Source organism: the organism of the source record quoted next, unplaced genomic scaffold (genome assembly GCF_019419815.1).
Source record: "Pyrus x bretschneideri cultivar Hongxiangsu unplaced genomic scaffold, Pyrus_bretschneideri_v1 Contig121, whole genome shotgun sequence".
In the NCBI taxonomy this organism is placed as follows: Eukaryota; Viridiplantae; Streptophyta; class Magnoliopsida; order Rosales; family Rosaceae; genus Pyrus; species Pyrus x bretschneideri.
The window spans coordinates 90491-116150 of record NW_025999415.1 but is presented as its reverse complement, the minus strand read 5'-3'; the positions used below and the strand labels follow the sequence as shown (position 1 = coordinate 116150).

Here is a 25660-nt window from a genome sequence, read left to right as displayed (position 1 = left end):
TCGTGTGAGAAGTCTACACTTTCGGCATCCTGCTCGATGAAGCCGACAAGGGTTCAGGGTTGACGTCGGCTGCTAGACTTGTGAGATCGATATAGCCTACTAGATCTTTGTCTTCTTGGACTTATAGGTGGCCTCCAAGTGCTCGGATTCTGCAAAGATGTTGTTCATTCGAATCATCTTGGCAGATGGTTTTTCGTCTGCATTTGCATTCCTCCTAGGCTGCGTAGCTGGTTTGTCCAGATATCTGTCACATTTACTATCCTTCACTAGCTTCTCTAGATAATCCTTCCAAGTATAGTAGTTGTCGACACTAAGACCTCGGTGGAATGTTAATATTTGGTGTGATCCAACTTGAAATGTCTCATTTCATCTATCTGGGTAGCTTGATCCAAGGTTTGCTCTTGAGGTTGCAGAGGATTTGGTTGATCGGGATTGAGAACTTGGTGTAGTTCTTGGTGGTCGGGGACCGGTCTCTGCGCTTGGCCCCTTACTTACTCTTGTCATTGGACTGCTTCTTGTCTACCTTCTTCTGGGCTACTTCTAAATCATTCCAAGGCTGCTCGGGTGGCTTGTTTGCTCGTCAAACTTCGTCCCTAAGTGCATGATTATTTACCATAGTAAATTAGTCTACCAGAGTCAAAACCTTTTCCATGATTAGTTCACCGAGTAATGGGTGGTCTGCCGGGATCATTTTTAGAAGGCTATGCTAGCAATCTAGTCGTTGCAGCTGACTATCTTTGCTTTATCTGCCTTGAACCTTTTCACGTAGTCACTGTACGACTTTTTTGGGTTTTTCTTGATGTTGAACAAGTGGTCGGACTTCTTTTTAATCGAGTGGTAGGATAAGTATTCTTTAGTGAAAACCAAAAAAAAGTTCATTGAAACTCCGGATGGACCATGGTGGCAGGGTGTAGAACCAATTATATGTTTCACCTTGTAGGTTGATGGCGAATATCTTGCACATGAGCGTGTTGTTGCTCTGATAAAGGATCATGATGCTGCGGTAGTGTTTTTTAGTGCCTCTCCAGGTCTTTGTCTCCCTTGAAAAAAATGAAGCGTGGCATGTTAAACTTACGTGGCAGCTCCATTTACTCGATCTCGTTCGTGAAGGTAATTATTTATGGTGGTGACGTTTCATCGAAGCGCTTCATCAATGGTTTTGAAACGTTGGAATTCGCACAGTCGCTCAGTTAGGAGCCTCTTTACTTCATTCTGAATTTGCCTCTACTGGGGTAGTAGGCTTTTCGGCTCGTCTATGTTGTAGTTGCGGTGCATGTGGTTCATTCTTGGCAGGCGAGCAAGTTGTTCGTGTTTGCACTAAGCGCAGGCTGCCAGTTGAACTTGAGAGCAATATTGAGTGATTGTTTCTTCCATCAGTCATGTTGCCTACTCCGATATAAGGTGGATGATGCTCATTGCGAGCTTAGTCGAGAATGAACAATTCGCCTGGAAGGTTTTCCATGTTGGTTATCGAAGTGGCCTCAACCGTGAATGTATGCTTACCTATGGGCCTAACCGGGAGTGCATGCACCTCTGTTCTCTAAGACTAGAGTCTACATTATCTGGAGGGCCTAGGCAGTATTGTACGTTGCCAGATCGCTCTGTTCGTGGTTGGTCGATGGTTACTTGCCAAGACGTCGTCTGGCCTTATCTTGTTTCAAGACACTTCGTTTGGGGCATGCTGCATTTCAGTGCACTGTAAGAGTTAATTCACCAAGGTCATTTGATGCGAGAGGGTGCTTGTCAACTTCAGGACCTATTAGGACAAGTGTTGTTCATCATTTGGAGTGGAAAAGCTTAGATGGTATGCGTCTCCTTGAGTGATGGAAGTGTAGTGGAGTTTGGGTGCTAGATTCTAGCTGGGATTGATCAAATCTGTAGTGTACATAGGCGCGGGGTTGCCTGCTGGGTACATGGGTGTTAAGCCTTTGCTAGACTTAAGACTGCTGCTGCATCAGCATTGCTTTGGACTGCGATTGCTGGTTGGGTCACAGCCTACTAGGCTGGTGCTGTTGCACCGTGGGTTTGCTGCTCTATAGCTTCTTCACCGTGGGTAGGGAAACTTTATACGCTGCTGCTAGCATAACCATGATGGGCGTCCTAGATGGTAATGGTGCAACTCTTGCCGTGGTAAGCCTCAAGGAGCGATGACGTGGAGCCATGTCGTGATCCCCATCGTCTAGTCTGTATCCTTAAACGTAGAAGGTTCCGTTCATAGTGGTTTTTGAATTTCCTGTCATCGTATCTCTTCCCCAAGGCAAGAAAATTCTATAGCAAGGTACGTGTGGGGAAATCTACGAATGAACAAAGAAAAGTAGAAATGTTGAATGCAAGTCTTTTTCTAGTGCTTGAATCAAACTCTCAATGAAAGGCCCAATTTGTCGATGCAAATTTCAGCAGTCTTCAGTCTTGACGAAAATGTACTTGCAAAACAGTCAACACCTTTGGTCAAAGACCAAAAGCCTCATGGGCCTACGATGATTGGGGGACATCATGGTTTTTCTGTATGTAGAAAAAAGGGAAGTGTTTAGGGTTTTTCTGTATGTAGAAAAGACGTCCAATTTTTGTGTGGAGAAATGAGGTGTTTATAGGGAGAACGGCCAACATTAGGGTTAGATTTGGTGAGAATATTCTCAAGATATTGTGTAAATAATATATTGGAAATAAAGGTAATTATCCTAATTAAATATAATTAAGATTACTTACTTGATAGGGTTTGTCTTCAATTGGGAGTATTAATAATATGATTTAGGGATAATCCTATTATTAAATACTTTGACTTTTCCATGGGCAGTGGAGTTCTGAGTAGTCGTAGTCTGCAGCCTGCATGTCCTAAGATGTTAAGCTATGTGTGGGATGACTGCTCATTTAATAAAGGCAATTTTGTCTTTTTAGCTAAAAGTCCACATGTCGCCTTCAAGATTTTTGGGATTATTTTTTGCTCTACAAACGATATTTTATACTAAGGGGAAATGGTGAGCTTAGTCTCACAATGAGTTAGGAATAATGTAGTTTAAATTTGCCTTTGGCGAGAATCGAACCTAAGACCTCTCACTTATAAGTGAAGAGAATTACCATTAGGCCGTGATACTAAGTAGTAGTTCAACATAAGTTTTTTTTAGTACATCGAGATATTTTTACACTAAGGGGGTAAGGAGTTCGGCTAAGCCACACAATGGGCAACCTAATTTGGTATCGAATTCGCCGTCTACGAGATTCGAACCTAAGACCTCTCACTTCCAAATGAATAGGAATACCACCATACTGTAGTAATGAGTGGCAGTTCAACATAAGTTTTAAATAGCCACTTAGTACTACGGTGTGGTATTCCTCTTTACTTGTAAGTGAAAGGTCTTAGGTTTGACTATCACTTAAGGTGAATTTGAACCACATTATTGTTAATCCATTGTGAGGCTAAGCCCACTCCTTCTCCTTCGTATATATAATATTGATTGTTGAAAAAAAAAAAACTTATGTTGAACTTTGTTATTTAAAACTACCTATCGACTTTTGATACTATTTTTAAAATCGCTAATTTTTTTGTTATTTTCTACATGTGAAAAGAATTAACTAACCATGTAGTCTTAATCCCTTGCTTCGTTCCATTCCATTGCTCGAGACTAGGGGTGGGCAAACGGGTATAGGAACTACGGGTCGGGGCGGGTAATCACGATTTGGGACGGGTACGGGTTGGTTCTAGGGAACAATCAGGTAGGGCGGGCCATGCCCTTTTCATTTACGAGGCGGGCCAAGTCCAGATACTTAGAAAAACGAGTACCCGAACCGACTCGTTTCTAATTATAATGAACAGCCAAGATTTAATGATAACCTATCATCTAATCTCAACTGTTGGTTTCAACCCTAGTTTCTACCTGAGTCCAAGGTTCCAAAATTCACTCTCTCAGTCTCAGCTGCCTCTCTATCTCCCACAATCTCTATCCCCAAACCTTCTTCTTCTTCTTCTTCTTCTTCTTCTTCCTCCTCTTCTTCAAGTTCTTAATCCCAACTGGGTTAACCAGTTCTTGATCTTTGTCTCTAGAATGTTCCAGTCCATCTTCTGAACCTATGAGAGTGTCATCTTCTCGATGCCGATGAGGTAAAGGCTTTCGTTGAAGATCGATTTTCTGATGATGTTGTAAATTCTCACGCACTCTTTGCCGTATTCGAATGCGATCATGCAATCGACAATGGATTTCAAATCAAACATCGCGACCCAAGAGATGTGGTCCACCGACTCGTCCTTCGACTCGGAATCTTGATCTAATACGCTAGTCCTAGTCGAGGCTTTGGAGGACCGGTTCGAGACTGTTTTGAGGTCTAAATACTCCCGATTGGCGAACAAAATCTGGTAACACTCTTTCTCGAGACATTTCATGACGGATTGCATGAGATTTTGAGCTCGAATGAGCTTTTCGACGCTGATGGTTTGGGAGATGAGGAAATGCTGCATGGCGATTAAGGCCTTAACGATTTCGATGTTCTCTTCCATTAGTGAGTCGGAGAAGCTGTGGCACGGCGACGAAGGCAGCATGGCGGTGGTTCTGGAGGGAGAGTTTGAAAGCGACGGAGACAAATTTGAAAGACAAAGTCCTCATTCCTTTTTGTGGTGGTTTTGAAAAAAAAAATAATAAAAAAAAAATAAAAAATAAAAAACAAAGGACCCTTGGACCCGACCCGGATCGGCCCAAGTTTGATTTGATTCCTGTAATGAAATATGATGTACCCACCTTGACCCGTCCCATTTCTTTTAAGGGAGTTTTAAAGAAAAGCTCGGAGTACTATTCACTTTAATGAAAAATCACATTTTTTACACTAAAAAGTCAAACCTGATACTATTCACTTTACACTTTATTTTGTCCTTATCGTTAAAACTCAAAGTTTTAAAACCCTTTTCATTAGTTTTCCTTTCTTTTAAACTCCGATCTGATCCGATTCCTTCAAAATTAGATTTGACCTGGTCCATGTCCAGCCCTACGCGAGACCCCTAAAGAATAAGTTGAGCCCATCTCTTAACACTTATCGAGTAATATAAGTTATATATCACCAAATAACTATAACAGGTTAAAATATTATAGGGTCCATTAAATTTTTTTGCACGTAAGAAAAGGATACTCTGAAGTCTGAAGAGAGAATTCAAAATAGAGAAGCTGGTCCATGAAGCTACAGATAGCCCAATATCGAAACCCAAGCGACCCAACGGACCTATATCCAACATGGGCAGGGGTACTATCGCCAACTGAGTTTAAAGTGACTGCGCAATACACTTCTGGAATAAAATAGAGCCGGTCAGGCGCCAGGAGAAAAACTCACGTGTATTTCCCGCCGTGTATTTTCATACATTTTTCATTGTTCTGCGTCTCTCTCTCTGATTCACCGTCGGCAAAAAAATTGGATTGTGAAAGTTGAAAGCTGGAGGTCATCGATCATCAACGCTCAACAAGCAGTAGGCTATTTACTATGCTTTTGTTTTTTAAATTTTCATTTTCTTCCATTTAGTTTCTGGTTATGAGATTTTGAACTCCGATTTTCACTTGTTTAATTTCATTGTTTGAATTTCTCACATTCTTACATTTTCCTGGTCTGGTATGGTGTGGTGTGTCATCTGATCTCTGAGATTCAGAACCTAAATCTGCAATTCATCAAGGTTGTGAGCGCCTGAAAGTTAATTTTCGGTGAATTGGGGTTTATTTCGTATCACCATCGTCTAATTCCAATGAAATACTTTACTTGGTGAATATTTACCAATTACTGATTTTTTTCGTGTTGGTTGACGAATTCGAAATTGTAGAGCCTTAGCTTTATCTTGGGTGCTACAAACTCTGTTTAATTAGGAATTTAGGATAAGAAATCATGAAGAAATAGTAAATCCCTCTTTACTTTTGTGCGTGCCTTTTACACTCCTTTAGAAACTTTGAAACCCTAAACTATGTAATAAAGTTACCCATCCATCTTGGTTCTCTGTGTATGGTCTGAAATGAATTATCATGATATTGAATTTCTTTTAGATTCATTTCACACTTTTTTTCTTCATCAGCAAAGAATATTAGCTTTCTATCTGCCTTGCCCTGCCCCTCCTCTTACGCAACTCTCTTTGTTTTTCGAACTAAATTGCTTAGTTTACTGTCCAGGTCACAGCTGCAGTTTTGCTGCTTCTTTGTTCTCAAACAATGGAGGTGGATTCACTGCAATACTTACGGGATGTAAGTACTAACATTTGAATATGTCCTAGTTATATAGCTAACGACTGAGTTTCTTTAAAATTTCCAATTAATTTTTTCGTGTTCATCATCTTATTTGGTACTTGGTGCATAATCTTTCATGAATCTCATTATATATATGCTATCATTTACTCATGATTACCATCTGTTAATTGTTAACATCTGTGTCACTGAGTTGTTCATGTTGCCATTTTGGTTTTACTTTGTTTAATAAATTATTTGCATGTTATGCATGACTGAGTTGCTCAATCTGAAAATGTTGTTTCACCTGATATGTCTTTCCCCCTTTTGCTTGATGGTTTATTGGATATACATCTTATAATATAGATAAAGGAAACAGGATGGTAGAGTGCAATTGGGATTTGCGATCCCCAAAGAATTAGAATCCTTGGAAATTTTAGTCGATATTGAAAACAAACAAAAATTATATGCTTAATCCCTCACCAAATACGTTTCAGGACCAAAAAAGCAATTGTAGGAGTTTTGGAAGCATTAATCATCCATCTAGCCAATCGAGAAAGATATCGATTGGAGTTGTGGTAGACCCATCAACCAAGAAAAAGTCTGGAGTCACCAAGGTAGGTGAACCTGTGGTGCCAAATGCAGAAAGGAGAACATCTAATTTAGGCAATACCACGGAGGAAATAAGCAAGGAGCAAGATGTCACAGCTGCCAAGAAAATAAAACAAGCTAGGGATCCAGAGCAGGTGAATTCCCCATTGATTAGTACTGCATCATTCCACGAGAAAATGCGTACTTCAGATCCCCCTCTTCATGCAAAACAGTCTTCTGATTTGCCATCTTGTAGTGGGAAGCAGTCCAAATGTGATGGAACAACGAATGCACCAGTTACAAATTCTGTTCAGTTTTTCGCAAACCAGACTTCCTTTTTCCAGTCTGACGGTAAGAAGCAGAAGAACTTTGATGGAGTTAGCTACAGAAAGAGGGGAGTGAAGGATGGATCAGTGGAACTTCAGGATTTCACATTTGTGATTGCACAGGAAGTTGTAATGATGGATAACGATTCACCAGTTGATAAAACAGATGCAACAGACAAGGAGGTGACAGTGGATAAAACAGATGCAACAGAAAGCAGGAGAACTGAAACTCTCAGAAGGAAGCTTTGGGAGATATTGGGAACTGTTTCTTCACCTGATGAGCATTCCAAATCTCAGCCTCCTGAGGTTGGTGATAGTATAAATCCACAGCCGGAATTTGATCAAATGGGTTCCACAGTTGTCAAGCCTAAGCATATACCAGAGCAAAAGTATGATGACAAGGGTGATGCATTTATCAAACCCCAGCAAAATTCAGATACTATAGAAATGGATTCTGAAAGTCCTGATAATATTGTCAGGAGACCTGTGACTCGTTCATTGAGCCGAAAGAGAGGTCCAACGAAAAAACAGCAGACAAGTACAAAAAATGGTCCATCCTCTGGTTACAAACTGAAACAGCAAGAGAACAACATATTTTCCTTCGAACAAGAATGCGATGGGAAGCTACATGGCTCTTCTGGTGGTGGATCCTCAAAGTCTATGCGGAAGAAGACAGAGGTCAAAAGTTTCAGAACTGAGTCCCATGGGATCTGCCTTCCTGAAAAGGATAAATCAACTAAGACTCAGAAAGAGATTATTAGGAGTAAGCCACAATCACCTGCCAAGCAAAATAGTTCTGTAGGCAAGAAAATAGTAGATTCTCATGGTTCTCAACATGAGAATAAAAGAGAGTATCATGAACTGGAAAAAAATATTCAAGAGCAGGAAATCTGCCAATCACCACTCAAATACAAGAAATTTAAGGCAGATTTTGTCACTCCCGCAAATAACGACTACCAGGAAGACAATGGCAATCCAAGCTTGAAGAAAGCTACTAGTCCAGAAGCAGATGATCTGAGTCCCACATTTGGAATTAAAACACCCACATCAAGTTCTTCCCCTAGCTCAATCCCAAACTCAGGCCAAATGGTAGATGCTAGTAGTCCTGCTGTAACAGAGAGGAGATTTACTGTGGGAGACATTCGAAGTTTCAGTACTTTCTGGACTCCAAAACAAGATTGTTGTGATAATGAAAAAGCAAATTCTTCTGTATCCTTTGTTATTGAATGGTTCTGATAAGATAGTTTCACAGTATACCATTCTTTGATTAGTATTTTGTTTCTGCCTTCTGTCTTTCCTTATTGAACTTCAGGATGCTGTAGAGGAACTCAAGGATTCACCATTGAGAAAAACAACACCGGATATGGAAGAAAATGCTGCAGAAGATGGCCTTCTTTCATCATCATCTGAAGAGGGGGACTTGAGGAGTTGTGGAGAAGGTTCTCCTATTATCCAAGGATGTGACTGTATGTTCACCCAGACCCTTATCTATATTGTAGGATAAATGCATTTTTAACTTAAGCATGCTTGATTGATTAAGCACCTTTAGAATACAATTGATTTTAATTGTATGATGTAGGAAGCTGCCATATGTTTCTTTCCCCCTCCCCTGCCCTGCGGAAGAATGATAGCCACTTCAGTTATCTAACTGTTCTGTAGGTTTCTTAGAAAAATATACATTCCCTCCTGAAATTAGTAATGCTGAAAAACTATATTCCAACTTTGTACAGGAGAGACTCTGCTGCCACAAAGCAACACATTTATTCATTTAAAGCTTTCAGCTACCTCACCCTCTCTTAATATGCATTAACATTTTGATGTTGCAGGGACTGAAGAAGATAACTGGATAGAGGAACCTTCAGAGCCTAATCTAGTGGATGGACTGGCTAGGTTTTCTCCTCTCTGTTCTTTGTGTTGTTATGTGTGATTTGGTGCAGTTATACTTGCTACCCGTTTGTGATTTATGTGTTGCGCATGATAATGTTTCAGGGCTGTTGAATTGTTTACATTGGAATTAGAAAAACTTAAAGCCAAAATGAAGTCAGCAACTAATAGGAAATCCTTTGAAATTTTAATGTCTGTTGCTGCGGAGGTACATATGCAGCTGCAAACCGTTGACTCTCAGATTCAAACAGACATGTAGGTACTTTCAACTGACAGGTTTGAGGTTTCTCTATTAATTTCAACAATTTCTTAGATGTTTTGGATGATTTTCAGAGGGAAGCTCACAAACCTCAGTAAATCAAAGAGAAAAGGGCTGGAATCAAGGTTTGAAGGTTGTAAAAGTTGTATTTCTGATATTTTCAGTTTATTATTATTATAATTATTATGTTTTGGATTGAGTAATTTGAATCTTATAAGTAACGAATATTAAAAATATGTTTCCATCTCCAAATACTTATGTCCTTCCACTTTTCTGTTTAAGGGTGGTTTGATCAAGCTGAACTGTACCCACTCCTGACAGATATTTATGACATATGTGAAAAGAGTTATTGTTAGATTTAAATGTATCTGGGTAATCACTTATATCATCGATCATAGTCACCCTTCCTTTAGTGTGTTCTATCATGTGATTAGTTCCTGAAAATTAATTTGCTGGCTTTTTTGTAATACTCACCTGCACTGGGTGATTTTGCAAGTTCTACTGGGGAATTTTTTCCTTTTATCCCCTAATTCATGAGTTTGTTTGTTTGGCTATAGGAATAAATGATATACCAATATCATAATAGGTTATCCCCTATGCCATGAGGTAGTTTGTTTGGCTATAGGATTATATGATATGCCAATATCATAATAGGTAACAGAACTAGCTTGTTTTAATGGTGACATGTTTTAAATTGTTTATTGTTGAGAATATGAAGTCTGGCATCAAACGTTCTAAGCCTTTCATTGTAATATGTAAATCCTAGGCCTCCCTTTCAATTGGTAACTGGTTTTGGTTGGGTGGTCCAGCTTAACATGGTATCAAAAATCAAAACAGCAATTCATCTAGTCCAATTTGGCCACATATGTTCCACATCACCACGTGTTTGTGGGGGGTGGTTTTTTTTTTTTTTTTTTTTTTTGGGGGGGGGTGTTGGGGGGGGGGGGGGGGGGTCGGGGTTTGTGTGGTTTTGAGAATAAAGAATCTCACATCAAACATTATATTGGTTTTTAGATTGGACGCTCTAGCTTTTTAACATTTAATATATTGGAAATCCCTGATCTACACTGGGTACTTTTTTTGTTGAAAATCACACTCCATATTTTCTTCTTGGAGGGAGGGCTTCATGGAAATCACAAGTATATAATCAGTTTAGCCTGCATGCACTTGGAATTGGGATTTTCTTCTCGTTGAAGCTATGCCTGAAAACCCACCTTTTTTTATGCAGAGCAACAAGAACAATTGAAAGTGATTTATGACAAGTTCAAGGAACAAGTCAATCAGCATCTTCAGGAATGCAGGAGCACACTTGAAGGGCTGGAAGTGTACCTGACAGAGTTTAAGGGAACTGTTGATAAGCAAAGTATGGCAGCTTCTCTACATTTATTATATTTGTATTGTCTTTGTGTCAATTCATTACTGAAATGTGTTTGTATAGGTGTTATATCATGTCAATCATGATTCTGCCGATAAATTATACTTTCAACAAGCTAAATAATAGATATTAAAGCCTCCTGATGATAGTTTAATATGGTGACATCTCATAGTCACAGGAGTCTTTGAATGCTGACTAGATACATTAAAGTTCCATGCATCCTATGCTTATATAGACTACATGCGTTAACACAAATCCAGCATTTATTGGGATGATAATGATGAACTAAATAAGCAGCTAGAACTCTGTTTGCGTGGCCACATTATGTTATACAGCAAAAATCATTGATGTTGAACCCAGACCGTACTGTAAAAGGCCTTTTTAGATGAGCTAAAAGTGTTTGTACTCTCATTGCAAACAAACAACATCCCAAATCCTGGTACACTCTTTTGATTCTGTTTCACTTACAGAAGCATCACACAGAAAGCTTCTCGTGCAAGTGGAAGAAGCAATTGAGGCCCAATTCAATGATGCCCAAAGAAGAATCCAAGTCACCCAAAAGGCAAGTTTTCCTTCTATCTATGTAATATTTATTATGGAGTTTCGTGCAATTATTTGCGTAATGTAGCTGTGTTGCATGTTGGTTTTGCCTTGGTTGTAAGTACATAGCTATATAGTTATAAACTTACGATAAGTTGGTGCGGCATATATTTTGTGTATATATCTAACTAGCTATTAGATCACTTCCAGCAGCATAATATACACTTTTCAGTGCGTGTCACTCAATAGACCTCGTGAGAAAAACAGGACCTACGAAATCCTCTCAATCTTGGACTCTCATCTAGCAGGGATTTATCTTCTAAATTCCCTAGAAAGAAATCCTGCAGGTGTCATTCACTGACTGGAATCATGGACTTCGTAGTTGGGTTAAGAACTTGAAGATGTTTAAAAAAATTGTCATTTTGTAATAATCAGCCTGTCATCTCATCTAGCTCTTTTTATTTGGGATAATGCGTAGGCATCTGGTATAGCTAACTTATTGTCTCACTAAATGCAGATGGCGCGTGGAAAGATGCTCCAGTTGAAACACGAACTGGCATTGTGTTTAAAAGAGGGCATTCTAAGTTGATACACAAACTGCGTACAGCTCAGCTCACCACACAGAGATTTAGAACCAGATAGCCCCAGACCCGAAGCTTGGTACGAATTATCCCATCCTCCGTTAAATGTGATTTCATGTAACGCATGAATATACACAGTTGAAGAATGAATATGATGTAGTAAAAGCATAGAGCAGGAGTACGGGAAGGAAAGCAAGAGAGACGGCCGGATTTCTTCGGTTCGTTCACAGGAAATTGAGACTAATCACCTAATACAATGACTTTCTCCTCCCTTGAAAGAGCTGGTGTTTGGTCAAAACTAGATTTGACAATTCATCTTACCTGATAGAACTCTGATTGTCAATTATAACTTCATGAAAATACTATTATAACTTTCTTATTAAAGCCAAACAAAATTAAAAGACATGGCAATTTAGTAATTACATACCACTTAAAATTTCAGTTTTTTACATGAACCTCAAATGTCATGTATTCTATTTTAAAAATAAAATGAAAAATGGAGGAGTTTTTGTCTTTAAACCCACGTCTCCCCACTTCAAAGCACCCCCTTAACCCCTTCTTCAAAGTTTCACGCCCAATTTTTTTTTTTTCCAAAGAAGTGATAAAAAGATTTTTATAACAAATAATAGACAAATTTAAATTACAAATGTGTAACATGTGCGTATATGACTAGTATAGTGTTATAAAATGCTCAAATCAAATGGTCCTTGATATTTGAGCATGGTAGTTTACCTCTTTCCTCCTACTTGTGAGTAAGATGTATGAGGTTTAAATTTTATAAATGACGAGTTCAAAACTAATTTATTAATCCACTTCTTAGCGTAAAAAGGTCGAATGAAAAAATAAAAATTGCCCCTATTAACTTAATGTGCACAAATACTTGCAAATTCTATGATAACAAAAAACATAAGTTAATTGTTTGATGTCAGCTCATTCTTCCCTCTTTATTTCCAAATCTAAACTTCTATGAATTTTACATGTTGTGCCACGTTTCACCTATTTTTTGGTTTCTCTTTGTTTTTGTTTTTTTTTATCAATTGGTCACCAAAATATAAAACAAACATTTCAAATAACATAAGGTAAGACAGAGAGAATAAGAACTTAGGCTAAATACATTACATAACAGATGTCCATATACGAGGCCTTCGTCTTCTCCACATTCGCCCTAAGTTCCTTGATACATATAAATATTTTCAAACTTTTTTTTTTCTTTACTTATCTTTTAGAAAGGGAACAATTGGTGAATTCGCTACGACAATTCATTTTTCTGGGTACCGAAAAAACTCACAGAGACATTTCAACTTGTCCTTAACCACCACCGTGTAATCTTTGAAGTATAGCATTAGTTTTAACTGTCCTTTATTATCTTCAATGCTTAGAAGCGTGAAGCTCGAGCTAGCTAATAGATAATGGACAATGGATTGGGCTAAATCATTATAAGTAAATGGGCCAAGATCACAAACTGGGAGACGGGCAACGAGACGACAGCGTAATGGAGGCCGACGACACACCATCTTCATTAGATTGGGGGTTAGAGTTGAGTTGATTATTTGAATTTGGTTGGGGTTTAGAAATTGAAATTGAAATTAAAACTGGGAAGGAAGCAGTGGACAGTCGAAAAATGGAAGAGAGCGAGAGTGAGAGAGTGAGGGAGTTGATAGGGAAAGCAGTGGGCGATTGGGACGACCAAGTGATGACGAGAGCCCGATTCAAGGCGTTTAGCGGGCAGAGATCCGATTGGGAACCCGTTTATCTCTTCTGGAGAGATTTAATCCTCTGCGTCGCTCGCCAATTGGGCGTTTTCTTCATTTCCCCCTCTCGCCTCAATACCCACTGGTTCAATCGAGGAGGCCTCGCCCCTCTCTGCCTCCCCACAGTTCTGGTATCCCTCCCTATCATCTATGCATGTTTTGGGTACTGACTAGGATTAGGAACATCAACATTTTCTTGATTTCTTGTTTGTTTGTTATTTCAGTTTGAAATGTATAATGAAGGTGAGGTTGTTCTCAGTGTGGATCTTGTGGACCCCACTGCAGGGCGTCTCTTCCAGATTTTCAGCAGACTTTCCAATTCCATGGCAATGCTCAGGACCACTCCGGAGCTTCTTATGTCCCAAGATCGTCTCATCCTTACCTCACTTTTGAAGGCATTCATTTTTCTCTTCTCCATCTCCATCGCCATCACTTTGGTTTTAACTTCTTATTCTTGGTCATTTGATAGGGGTTTTGTTGGTTGTGAATGTATAGGATAAAGCTGCTCAAGTTGTGAAGCTTTTATCTGAATGCCATTGGACTTCTTCATGCGTCATCACCATGAAGAGGTTACAGGACTTATGTGGAGGACCCGATGAAGCTTCCGCGGTCTTGTCTCACTTGGTAGCGCAAGCCAAGGCACGCTATCTCTCTCTTTCCAAGGGAGACCTCATAGAGGTAGGTAGTACGAGTACTACTTGTCATTCTTCTATCCTATTTCTTTGTAATTATGCACAATGGATTTGTTTCCTTCAGCTTTGAAAATCATTTCTCATATGATCACGTAAATTGAGATTTGTTTTGTTTGTGGCTTTCTTCTTTTGCAGGGTGTGAAACTTTCCCTTTCAGCATCTTCCCTTCCGAGTATTTCAAGTCTAGATTGTGATGTTCTGCACTTGATTTGGACAACAGAAAAGCTTCAACAGCAACTTCATGTGATTGACCAACGTTATGAAACGTAACTTTTTCTCACTCTTAATACTCTACTTTCTGACTTTCTTGTTGGAGAATCTGAGACCATCTTTTCATAGAGCTCAATCAACATACTCACTCATTTCTCAGTTAATGGCATTGTGTGACATGATGACATCTACGGTAGCTCAAATCACTTATAAACAAATGGGCTTATGTGAACTGTTACAGAGATTGCCTCTGCTGTATCATGATAATATTTATGTTATCATTACCTTGGCTCATCATTTCTTGACTTATTTGATATCTCTGGCTTGTGCCAGCTGGTTGGAAAGTTCCGTCAACATTAGTAACCATGGACAATTAGAATGGATTTGTTTTTTATAGAAATGTTGGGTGCAGAACTGTTAAAGATCTACGTTATAATTGTCGTCTTCTATGCTCCCTTGATTTATATCTGTTTTCTTATGTGGATAAAAACAAGTGTGTTTGTCCTAGTGATTGAGTGTGTTTTATTTTATGTGTAGGTCACGAAAATCAGCATTAGCTTGTTTGAAATCTGGAAACAAGAAAGCAGCGCTGAGGCATGCAAGGGAATTAAAGTTAGCCAATGAGAGTAGGGAAAAATGTGCAGCTCTCTTGAATAGAGTGGAGGAAGTCCTTGATGTTATTGCAAGTGCCGAATCAACGAAGAAGGTAATTGTAGGAGTGAAGATAATCTTATGTATTAGTGCGTAAATAATTGAAGCAATTGAATAATTTTTGAAATGGGGGAATCTTTAGTAAGCTGATCCATTTTGGCTTGTTGGCAGGTTTCTGAAGCCATTCAAATTGGAGCTCAAGCTATAAAGGAAAATAAGATTAGTGTGGAAGAAGTCCAGCATAGCTTACAAGAAATAGAGGAATGCATTGATACACAAAAGGAAATAGAAAATGTTCTAGGTAATTTCTCTTCTTGAGTTAAAATAAATTAAGCAGTGGTTGAATTGTCAGGAATGCGTTTGGTATTTAATATCGTATCTGATGTATTTGGCTTTTGCAGAAGCAACTTCCCTTTACACAGTCAATGATGAAGAAAGCATTGATGAGGAGTTGAAGAAATTAGAGCTCGATATGGGACGTGAAAACCTTCACGAACCAAACCTGAGCAGCAGGGTTAACAGCGCGGGGAAAACAGAGGCTTCAGACTCAGCTGATTCATTGATAGACTCTTTATATAATCTCAAGCTTGTAGATGATGGTCAAGCAAGGATACCAGCAGTTGAGGAGGGCACTGCTGAAACAAAGAGAAACAAGAAAACAGAGAGGTCTGAGCTTCAAACTGCCTAAGATTTCCCACATGGCAGAATCAACTGGTGAGTATTACTTTACTAATTCCTTGTACACTATTTGTACATAAGTAGTAAAAACCTTGTAATAGCCATTGTCAAGAATATCAAAATTAACCCAGTGAATGACGGATTGGGTCAATTTTGTAAATGGACGACTTTCATTTGTTCCATAGTTTCTTTGATTCTATCATTCTATGTCCTGTGACCTGCCTACTGCCTAGAGGTGCAATTTTGATTGGAACTTTTTATTCGGCCCTTCAATTCTTTTAGCTGAAAAATTCTGAATACAAAACATTTAAAAAAACTCAAAAATTGAAAATTGTGATCCGCAATAAAACTTTAAGAACGGAAATTGGGACCTTTGCTTCGGATCCAATCCCTCCAAAAATGACCCTCCTTACTCCATGTTCTTTGGGTTTTAGCAAATGCACACCTGTTCTTCCTATCCTCTAGTTTTCATTTGTTTTTATTTTTATTTTTTATCTTGGACACAACGATTAAATCACACTCAAGCAATGATAATGATTATGTATCAAACTCATAAGGTGATGAGCAGTAGAATATAAGGTCTTTGTTAGTCTGGAGGTGGAGGCGGCCTCTCGTCAACACACTTAAGGATTCTCTTCGGATCCTTTCCTCTTAATCTATCAAATCAGGGAATTCGTGTCGTTGAAATTTGATCAAACATTTATAAATAAGAGCCCATTTTAAAAGTTATAATAACTTTAGCCGTTCGATCAAATTTCAACAATACAAATTTCCTGATTTGGTGGATTAAGAGTTAAGGATCAAGAGAGGATTCTTTCCCGGGATAGGGATCATGATATATGCATGCATGGGACACGTGTAGCGTAGGAAACGGGAAACTCTCTCCACTTCGATCCGATGGGGACATAATCAGATCAGATGACCGAGCAGTAGCAGCTGTAGCCTGGAGCTGTCGTTTGCAATCAGAATTGAGAAGGCGATCGGTCAAAGCAAGGAATTGGATATGAACGATGACGAATAATCAACGGTCGGTTAACGGCAGTTATAATAATATTAAGCTGAGTGTTTTTTTTTTTTATTAAAATATAAGCTGAGTTATTTAATTAAAGAATTCTTATTAGTACTTCGAAAATTTTATTCTACATTGTCAGTAAGTGTATTTTTTATTTTAATTTTAGAAAATTTAGAATATTAAATAAGATATTTAAAGTATCAGTAATAATTTCCTTTTAACACATAAGGTTTTACTAGTTTCCCTCCCTCCAAAATTCCAAATTCATACGGTTAGGGTTTTCTTGCTCAAGAAATCATATTGAATGATAATTAAATTAGTGTTAATGGATAAATAGATACGCTGCCTTTGCCTCTGCCTCTGAAAGCAATGTAGAAATAGAATGGTGGTCATAGTTAGTAGAGATTTTTCATTATGCTCAGAACATGGAGTAGCACAATATATTTTATTATGCAAGTGGAGGGATGTTTAAAAAATAAAATTTTCTTCTATTTATAATGACTTATGATGCAATGTTTACTAAAAAATTTCCCTTGGTTAGAACTTGAGAGGGCACTTGTGGGGATGAGGTTTGACCACCGTGCCTGCCTGCCTGCCACCTGTCTCTCTGTGACTGCGAGTGGTGGTTGATGGACAAATGGGCCACAAATGGGCCAAATTTGGTATTAATTTGAGGCGGAGGAGGGAGGAGGTGTTGGACATCCATAAAACCATCCATCATTCGTACGGACCCCACAACCACTTGTTTTCTTCCATGTTAGTGAAAACGCGGACAGGTGTCTCGCGTCCTTCTCAAACGCGGTTTTGCATATTACATCACATGCCATATATCAACGACTCTTTTCAACATAAATACCCATTACCCAGCAATTTTATATGTTATCAAAAACATGGAAACATTCATTTTATAAAAAAACTCAAAAAAACGAAAATTTTATTTAAACTTACATAATCTTTTTCTACATTTAACTTAAATTTTAAAATGAATTATCTTTTTTACACTCAACTTAAACTTAAACTTACAAATCGAAACAAAATGTTATTTAACATTACGATTTAATGTTATTTTTTTTATTATATAAAATATGAAAAGAGAAAAGCAGTCGTATTTTATATAAAGAAGATTATACACAAGGGACCCAGCACCACCGTGGGAAGGAAACTTGTTTGTGGTATCGCATATGGCAAGTGCTCCAAAATTAGTAGTAGAATCGTATAAAGGGGGAGGGCATTGCAGGGATTAACTGAGTGAGACGTAAAGGTATTAGAAAAAAGAGGAAATAGGGTAAAGATGAGATGAGGACTAGGTGGGGTTGGATTATGGATATAAATATAATGATCATGGACCACACCTTTACCTTCTTCTTCTTACCATCAACCAACTCTGCTCAACTCAACGCCTCAATCATCAATTCATCTTCTTCTTCTTCTTCTTTTCACTACTACTCAACAGCTACCACCACTAGCTAGCTATCCATTCCTTAAACGCTTTACCTCGCCAGCGGCAGCGGAGGAAGAGGAAGTCCGGAGCGGAGAGTCAAGACAGACTGACACACACACACACACACACACATATATATATCAAATGGCGTCGGATGAGAGTATGACCATCCGCTCTTGCATCTCCATGCAGGAAGACGAGTATGACGACGGTGATACCGATGAGGGGTATGATCATCATTATTCCCATCCCCACAACTTGTCCAGGCTTTCCATGTGCACTCGGAGTCGGAGTTCCACCTATTACGACTATGATGACGACCAAGACATTATTATTGCTGATGAGGAGGAGGTTGCTACCTACGCCCTCGACTACTACCACCAAGGCCAACAGCATCAAGATCAAACCCATGCCCGGCAACAAGGCATGACTATGCAAATGTCACTCTTGTCCATCGAAACCCTTGACGATGGCTATGTAGACGACGAGGAGGACGACACATCCTATCACAAACGGCCCAAACAAGTCCTACCAGAAGCTGGCCTCTCATCCGACTCCGACGGGGAACCCGGATGCTACTCGCTTCCCGCAACACCCCCAAGGCGAAGGCGGACACAGGCTGCTGCTGCTGCTCCGGGCCAACTGTTCAGTTATAAACATCCCAATCCCTTTTTGGTCAAAGAGTATGCCAGCGAGAATGAAGATCAAACAGCAACGAGCCACCATCCCAAGAGGAGCAGGAGGAGGACAAGTAGGAGGAGAATCGTGAGGAACCGACACTCATGGCTATCGGCATCACCAGACAGAGGAACCCTTGCTACGAAGAAAGATGAAAATGACGAGGAGGAGGACAATACGGAGAGCATGAAAATGATGATGATGAGGATGTGCAATATTAGTAATCATCAGCAGCAGCTTGATCATTATCACAGCTTTAGCGGGGAGAGTGATCAGGGCGGCACTAGTGGTCCAGGTACAGGGGTGGTGGTCATAACCAGGCCCAAGGGAGGGAGGAGGTCCCTCTGCATGGACTTGGACGAAGTAAAGGCTTGCAGAGATCTTGGATTTGAGTTGGAGCACCACCAGATGCTGCACGAGACGCCCTCCCGTCTTTCTCGCTCCGCCTCCACCCTCGACACGAACACTACCTGCAGTAGCGGTGCCAACTCCCCCATTGCTAACTGGCGCATCTCCAGCCCTGGTATGTATGCCAGACCTCGAGTTGCTTCTTTTTAAAAATTTTAGTTCTAAACTGCATCATCCCAAGTACTAAATGTCTCGCTTCAGGTGACGACCCACGGGAAGTCAAGGCTCGACTCAAGGTCTGGGCGCAGGCAGTGGCACTGGCATCCACATCACGACCAGGAAGCTGAGCTAGCTGACTCATTCACAAAAAATCGTCTATTATCTCAGTTTTGATTTCTTATAGGTATTTAGTTTACTCCTGAGTCCTGACACTTATGTTTGAGTACAGAACAGAACAATGAGGCATTTCGGGTCCGGAGGGAGAGTTCCCAGTTTGGGGATTGAACATAGTGATAGTATAGTAGTAGCCTTTCCGCTAAGCACATTTTTCTTTCTTCTGCCTTTCGGGTACATTTTCCCTGTGAGTGTCGGAATTTATGATTGACGCTCCTTCATCTGTATCGAGTTCACTATCTTTCGTTCGTACCTCTGCAGCTTCTCCACATTGTAAATACGACACGATCAATGATTGTCTCATCATGGTAGACTTAGAAACACGCTTGATTATGTTTATCGTGTATGAAAGATTTGGAAGTTTCAGTTTCCAATTGGATATTGGTTTGATTAAGTGTATATCCTAAATAGGTTTGGCATCGATATTGTATTAGTTATGCAACATGTATCCAAAAATTTTCTCCTCTCTGCATAGTCCTATTATTGTCCAAAAATGTTGTGCTACCAAAACTGGTCGAAAGCTCTTAAACAAGATTGACTAAACTAAAACAGAGACAGACGAAGAAACAACGCCATACTTATTTGGGTGAAACTCTGGGTCCAGGAGATAAAATTGAGGTAAAGTTTTTAGCCCTAGCTTTCTCTCTCTAAATCAAACTGCGTTAACAATTAATGGCCGCAGTCAGGCCTAAGGAGACAATCAATGCTGGAGGGTTTGTCCCAGCGAGCTAGTAAATTAAAACCTACCTCGTGATATTAAAGAAACAAATAGAAGGCGAAAATTGCAGTCTCTGCCCACAGAGAGACAGAGATACCACCTATCATCACTGGGCATACTGAAACCACATGATGCATCTGGAACAAATTATGGGCACCATCAAGACACTTAGCAGATTTAGCACGGTAAAGGACAATCTTGTGGACTGAGAATATGTCACGGACGAAGATAAATCCTCGCTGCATGGTAGAAGAATCATTTCAGTCTCTCAAAATTGAAATCGAGAGAAGAATTTCGGTAAGGTTATAGAAATCTGAGAAGAGAAGGCATCTGCTCATTTGGATGCTGAATTTACTCCTATGTTGCTAACAAGTTGAAAACTTGTACACCGAATAAACACATGAACAACTATCGAAACCAACACCTTCCCAACTCAAGGACGTAGGCACTCGTTCAAACCTCTCCATTTTATTGGCCAGTGCCTCACCACAAGGATCTCTTGGTCACTACAAATCTAGGGTCTGTATGGTACTCTACTTGAATCCAACTTTTTAAACTCAAAAATAATTTTCAAGTTTTAAGCCTTAAAAACTTGTTTGTTAGGACTATTTTCAAAAACTGAACTCAAGACTAACTAAAAAATATAGTCTATTCTCTAAAAACATAAAAAGTAAGTTTTTAGAGTTTTTAAACTTAAACTCACTCTTTTCTTTTCCCTCCCTCCTCTCCTCCCACTCCAAATCTATCTCTCTATCTTTTCTTCTTTCTCTCTTCTCTTTTTTTTTTTTTTTTAATCTTTTTTGTCTCTCCTCTAATCCGCTCTCTTCATTCTCTCGGTTCTTTCTCTCACTCCACGTCCTCTCTATCTCGTCCGATCATCTCTCTTCTTTCTCTTTCCTTCAATCATCTATTACTTTCTTTTCTCCTCTCTCATGTTTCTCCCTCTCCTGCGACCCTCTCTTTATAGATCTCTGTCTAGTTTAAGTTGTAAGATTTAAAATTTTTAAATCGAAAATTGTTTTCAAGAAATGTTCTTAAGAAATGTTTTGAGAAATGATAAAAAATTTCAAATAGGATACCAAACAGACCCCTAGTGATTTGTGGGCCAATTGACCTTTTGAAACAAAAGCAATTGCAACTAACTGAGCCATAAGGAGTGCACTACTTAGGAGCCATCAGATTTAAAATCATGAAAAGATTCCAAATTATATTGAGCCACCAGAATCTCTTAATGTGAGAGAAAATGAGGATGACTCCAGCAATTACAAAAACTTTCATAAAAACAAGTAGTAAGTTTATTCCAATAAATGAATAGATACAAATTCCAGAAATGGTAATGGAGTAAGCCATGAATTCTCACTCACTTGGACATAAGATTGTGGCAGGTGTTATCGCAGGGGTATGCACAGTCAATAGCTTTAACCGGCACTCTATCAAAATACCAGTCTCCAACAGACACAGCAATTGCCTGCATAAAAGAAATGTAACTTAATCCATGTCTTTCAAAAACTAATTTCATTTCATCATAAATGACTGTAGAAGCCAAATATGTCCATCTTGAGATTTCGAATGCTACATTTAATCATTCAATGAAAATTGTTTGCTACATTTTACTGCCTGTAATATGGTATTAACAGAATGCTTCTGCCATTCTCATTTAACCGAAATATTTCAAATAGATAATTACAGACACAATTTTGTGAGTTTAAGGCTGCCTCTGCCCCAGATGAGAATTCACTAAAGTAACCTTTTCTCATCTCAACCTCTTACTATGACTTCCACAACCATTTGAAAACATAGATGGGGACATACCTTGTTTTCAAGAAGAGGAGAATCATCAGCAAACCACGTATCTTGTCTCTCGGACTGGCAGTGAGCGAAGCAGGAATTTATGAATAATCCGTTTTTATTAGACTTTGAGAAATCACTAACAGCATTGAGCATTTGATTTCTGAAGTCTGCTCCATAGAAGAGAAAGAGAAGATCATTATGTGAGCCTGTTTAAGTTATGAATAATGACAATAAAACAAATAAAATCAAGATGAGCAAAAAAACCGAGAATTACCTTGGAGAAACTGGATCTGGGATGAGTTACAAAGTGCATAATTTCCTTTGCATTCGTTCCATACTCCATGAGGATCAGCCGATCGAGGGGCTAAACTAGCGTGCACCTGAAGAAAACATATACAGGACTTGGGTCAAACTATCAAAGATTTTGTTAATCATCGGGGCCATGAAATACCAGTAAGTCCTTGGCAATTGGTCTTATTAGTACTGATTGTTGTCCTAAAAGTAACAGTCATATGGTTAAAAACTACGGCTTTCAACTATGCCTCTTATAAGAAGAGCATTTTAAAAATAAAGAATAAACAATGCAGTGGCTTGACAATCCAGCAGTTGCACCAAGCAGACAGTGTTTGAGGAGGTATAGATAAATACTGTCAACCAATAACAACAGGCCCTCCAAATCGTATAATGAAAAAAAAATAAAAAGAAGATTACCTGCCATACATCATAGGCTGCATTGAGAAGAAACATGGGGGTCTTAACATTTGCAACCAAATTCTGAGGAAAAAAGCACTGAGAGAGAGAGAGAGAGAGAGAGAGAGGGAGAGAGGGAGTTAAAATTGTATTCACACACATACCATCAAATTCAATTAAACAGAGGATTACCGAAGTTGGGTCTAGATGATCGAGACAAGTCTTAGGCAGATTTTTTTGCACTTCCTAAAATTCATAACAAATATCCAACATCAGAACATGCAAAGTGACTGGAGAGTTCTATAAAAGAAGCCCATAAGATGACAATTGAAGTCCATATTGTCTGTTACTAGTCAACAAATACTAATGTCCCAAATTTGTGCTACTAAATAGTAGTAAACTTCATCTCAAATGACCAAAAGCAACTCAAACTGAAGTTGTGAACAGATAGCTGCGGTATTGCAATTAATTTGTAGGCCAGTGTGACTACTATTGTTGTGAGTCTTGTGACAAACTCACAAGCAATACATAGAAAAAGCTAGACTAATTTAGAAAGAAATTTACAATTATAATACAAGCTCTGTCCTTCAAAGGGTCAGACCCAGAACTAAACCTAGGTTCTTAATTTAAAATTGGAGGTTAGTCAACCATGAAAGCAGAGACTGAAGAACCCTACCTGCAAGCTAACTACATCTGCATAAAAATTCCTTAATGTGTGCCCACCAGATACATCAGTTCTGCAAAATAAAACAAAAACAATCACTGGAACCTCAACTGAAGAATGCAAATTGATAGAAGTTATAGAAGATCAGCTCATTACGCATCAAGGAACATTCCAGCATCACTTAGACATTTCACCGTGGTAGTTTCTGGAAACATGTCCCGGAACTCATCACAGTGTAGTATGGATGCCAGACCCCCAGCAGAGCATCCAGAAAGAAAAGCCTGAAACACAATTTATTGAATAGAAAGTAAAAATATCGAAGCTGACTCCCATTACTAAAAGCAAGCTCAATGCAAAACCTTGTCAGCTTTCTGCATTCCCTTCGACATTAACTCATCCATGGCAGCCAACCATATCCTTTGCCCTCGAAATTGAAGTTGTGCAGCCTGAAAAGGAGAAATTAGAAAATTCAATAAAATTTACAATCAAAAGCTTTTAGTTCTCAAAATAATGAACTATGCAGTCCTCGTGCGTTAATTAAAAATGCTCATTCATCGATGTAGATATTATCTCTAGTTGACCATGTTGAAAATATTAGGCCAACGATGCAGTGACGGGTTGAGATTTGAATTAAGCGAAGCTAAAGGGTTACAAAATGGTTGTGGGTCACCAAACTAATCCAGAATTGCTAATGAAACCCCTAAAGTTGTAGCGGTTATAGGTCTTAAGTATGAAGGTGATCGATTCCAACACCAACCTCATTCTGACTGTCTCCACTGAAAGATGCCCCGTCGCAGTAACGGAGCTTGACTCTGTTCCAGTTGAAGAAATCTGCAAACATGCAACATATAAATTATCAATTAAAAATTAAGCGCGTGCAAATAATTAACCAAGACAAAGAGGGAGGAGCTGAAAATGCATTTGATTTTGAGTTGATACAATAAAAAATATATATTATAACGCATTAAGTAAGTAAGGCAGCAGCGGGAAAACAAAGCAAACCAACGAACCAGGGTTTTGTTGAGGTTTATTGCTCAATAATCCAGTGAACGGTAATTGCTTTTCCATGTACTTGGAAGAACCGCGGCGAGTGGTTTTACGGAAAACACAATTTCTGATTGTATTACACCACCCACCTCCCTCCAACTGAATCAGCCAGCTATTTGCACCCGATCCATACCCACCATGAAGATGGTAACCAGGCAATGTGCCATCCAAACAGACTGCCATTTAAGTATCAACTATTCATTTAATAATTAACAATGGGTTTAATTTAATTTTATTTAATCAATAGGTTATTAGTTAATAAATAAACGTTGAGTTGAATCAATTCAAAAGAGACGACACGAACCAGCTCCTTTGGAAGCCGCAGAGTCGATAAGAGTGAGGCCAACCATGAGCTCAGGCGCCGCCGCTGCTGCCGCCGCATCCTCCTCGTCGGCAAACTGAAACTCTAACGAAGATGGATGTTTCTCATATTTCTGGGATCCGTTCGCATCCGCAGCCGCCAATGCCACCGTCACCAACCACAACCACCACCACACAACATGCTTCATTCTTCCTCGATCCTCTCTGCTCTCCTCCTCCCCAAGCAAGCTCTCTCTCAACTTGGAATTCTCAAACTCGTATTAGAGTTTAGAATTTAGCTCAATTTAACTAATTACGCAGAAAATAACAATCGAGTGGGTTAAGTTAATTCATTAAAGTCCAAAAAAGGAAAGAGAAAAAAACTCTCTCTTTCTATTTTTCTTCGAATATGTTCAAAAAAGCATCCGTAAAAGTGGTCATTAGTCAGTCATAACAGTGACAGTGCTTACTGCTGAGTGCGCAGAAGAGAGAGAGAGAGACAGAAAGAGAGACTCGTCTTGTCTACTTGTCTATCTAATTTTAATAATTCTCTTTTATACAGCTGTTTCCACCATGCTTTTTCTTTTGCGACCTTTGAAGAGCCACAAGGAGAGTACTAGTAGGCAGTAGGCAGTAGTCAGTAGCAGTGGAGTGGATTCCTCCCTCCTCCTCATGAATCAGAATCACTGTTAAAGCATGCTTTTATATCTAAATTCTAATAGGTTGAATGAATATACAAATAAATTCTCTCTCACAAGGCAAAACTAGAGCCTCCGCCACGACATATCAATCGACCCCGAAGTTTGAACACTTCGTCCTCCCCCAGTTATTAAATGTTTAAATTGAGTAAATTGTTGCAAT

General features: G+C 39.1%; 5 protein-coding genes across 7 annotated transcripts; 3 read left to right on the top strand and 2 right to left on the bottom strand.

Annotated features, from left to right (window-relative positions):
* Nucleotides 1-4063: 4063 nt before the first annotated feature.
* On the bottom strand, nucleotides 4064-4531 carry LOC103953130. Its single transcript, XM_009364865.2, has one exon. The coding sequence runs from the start codon at nucleotides 4529-4531 to the stop codon at nucleotides 4064-4066; it is 468 nt and encodes a 155-aa protein (XP_009363140.2).
* A 744-nt stretch (nucleotides 4532-5275) lies between these two features.
* On the top strand, nucleotides 5276-12140 carry LOC103953065 (meiosis-specific protein ASY3-like; the record flags this gene model as incomplete). Its single annotated transcript, XM_009364787.2, has 10 exons — nucleotides 5276-5443; nucleotides 6129-6200; nucleotides 6677-8305; nucleotides 8409-8562; nucleotides 8923-8986; nucleotides 9086-9235; nucleotides 9314-9372; nucleotides 10468-10602; nucleotides 11085-11176; nucleotides 11672-12140. Coding segments are annotated over 10 exons (2595 nt in total), but the record flags the coding sequence as incomplete, so codon positions are not given.
* A 1061-nt stretch (nucleotides 12141-13201) lies between these two features.
* Nucleotides 13202-15919, top strand: LOC103936663 (charged multivesicular body protein 7). 2 transcript variants are annotated; one of them, XM_048578506.1, is made up of 7 exons: nucleotides 13202-13649; nucleotides 13746-13881; nucleotides 13982-14164; nucleotides 14314-14444; nucleotides 14926-15094; nucleotides 15211-15340; nucleotides 15441-15919. In XM_048578506.1, the coding sequence occupies exons 1-7, from the start codon at nucleotides 13357-13359 to the stop codon at nucleotides 15725-15727; spliced, it is 1329 nt and encodes a 442-aa protein (XP_048434463.1). In that variant the 5' UTR covers nucleotides 13202-13356; the 3' UTR covers nucleotides 15728-15919. The 2 variants fall into 2 exon arrangements, with proteins under 2 accessions (XP_048434463.1, XP_009344786.2); XM_009346511.3 differs by having other exon boundaries at nucleotides 13206-13617; nucleotides 13711-13881.
* A 2395-nt stretch (nucleotides 15920-18314) lies between these two features.
* On the top strand, nucleotides 18315-20063 carry LOC103936665. The gene is made up of 2 exons (XM_009346512.3): nucleotides 18315-19371; nucleotides 19458-20063. Exons 1-2 carry the CDS (start codon nucleotides 18315-18317, stop codon nucleotides 19541-19543), a joined length of 1143 nt encoding a protein of 380 aa, XP_009344787.2. The 3' UTR covers nucleotides 19544-20063.
* An 83-nt stretch (nucleotides 20064-20146) lies between these two features.
* LOC103936666 (pectin acetylesterase 3) lies at nucleotides 20147-25418 on the bottom strand. 2 transcript variants are annotated; one of them, XM_048578505.1, is made up of 12 exons: nucleotides 25270-25418; nucleotides 24804-25108; nucleotides 24463-24675; nucleotides 24210-24283; nucleotides 23812-23898; nucleotides 23609-23733; nucleotides 23465-23525; nucleotides 22810-23034; nucleotides 22373-22478; nucleotides 22120-22265; nucleotides 21672-21775; nucleotides 20147-20546 (listed from the first exon to the last, which is right to left on the bottom strand). In XM_048578505.1, the coding sequence occupies exons 2-12, from the start codon at nucleotides 25006-25008 to the stop codon at nucleotides 20414-20416; spliced, it is 1479 nt and encodes a 492-aa protein (XP_048434462.1). In that variant the 5' UTR covers nucleotides 25009-25108; nucleotides 25270-25418; the 3' UTR covers nucleotides 20147-20413. The 2 variants fall into 2 exon arrangements, with proteins under 2 accessions (XP_048434462.1, XP_009344788.2); XM_009346513.3 differs by lacking the exon at nucleotides 25270-25418 and having other exon boundaries at nucleotides 22810-22887; nucleotides 22981-23034; nucleotides 24804-25198.
* Nucleotides 25419-25660: the final 242 nt, after the last annotated feature.

What these genes read in the sequence shown, in the direction of transcription:
- LOC103953130 (XM_009364865.2), bottom strand. Translation starts at nt 4,531, where the DNA reads ATGCTGCCTTCGTCGCCGTGCCACAGCTTCTCCGACTCACTAATGGAA.
- LOC103936663 (XM_009346511.3), top strand. Translation starts at nt 13,357, where the DNA reads ATGGAAGAGAGCGAGAGTGAGAGAGTGAGGGAGTTGATAGGGAAAGCA. An exon ending in CCAAGGGAGACCTCATAGAG is followed by an intron (nt 14,165 to 14,313) that starts GTAGGTAGTACG and finishes CTTCTTTTGCAG; the next exon opens with GGTGTGAAACTTTCCCTTTC. An exon ending in GTGCCGAATCAACGAAGAAG is followed by an intron (nt 15,095 to 15,210) that starts GTAATTGTAGGA and finishes GCTTGTTGGCAG; the next exon opens with GTTTCTGAAGCCATTCAAAT.
- LOC103936665 (XM_009346512.3), top strand. Translation starts at nt 18,315, where the DNA reads ATGGCGTCGGATGAGAGTATGACCATCCGCTCTTGCATCTCCATGCAG. An exon ending in CTGGCGCATCTCCAGCCCTG is followed by an intron (nt 19,372 to 19,457) that starts GTATGTATGCCA and finishes GTCTCGCTTCAG; the next exon opens with GTGACGACCCACGGGAAGTC.
- LOC103936666 (XM_048578505.1), bottom strand. Translation starts at nt 25,008, where the DNA reads ATGAAGCATGTTGTGTGGTGGTGGTTGTGGTTGGTGACGGTGGCATTG. An exon ending in GTGGAGACAGTCAGAATGAG is followed by an intron (nt 23,899 to 24,209) that starts GTTGGTGTTGGA and finishes TCTCCTTTTCAG; the next exon opens with GCTGCACAACTTCAATTTCG. An exon ending in GAATGCAGAAAGCTGACAAG is followed by an intron (nt 23,734 to 23,811) that starts GTTTTGCATTGA and finishes ATTGTGTTTCAG; the next exon opens with GCTTTTCTTTCTGGATGCTC.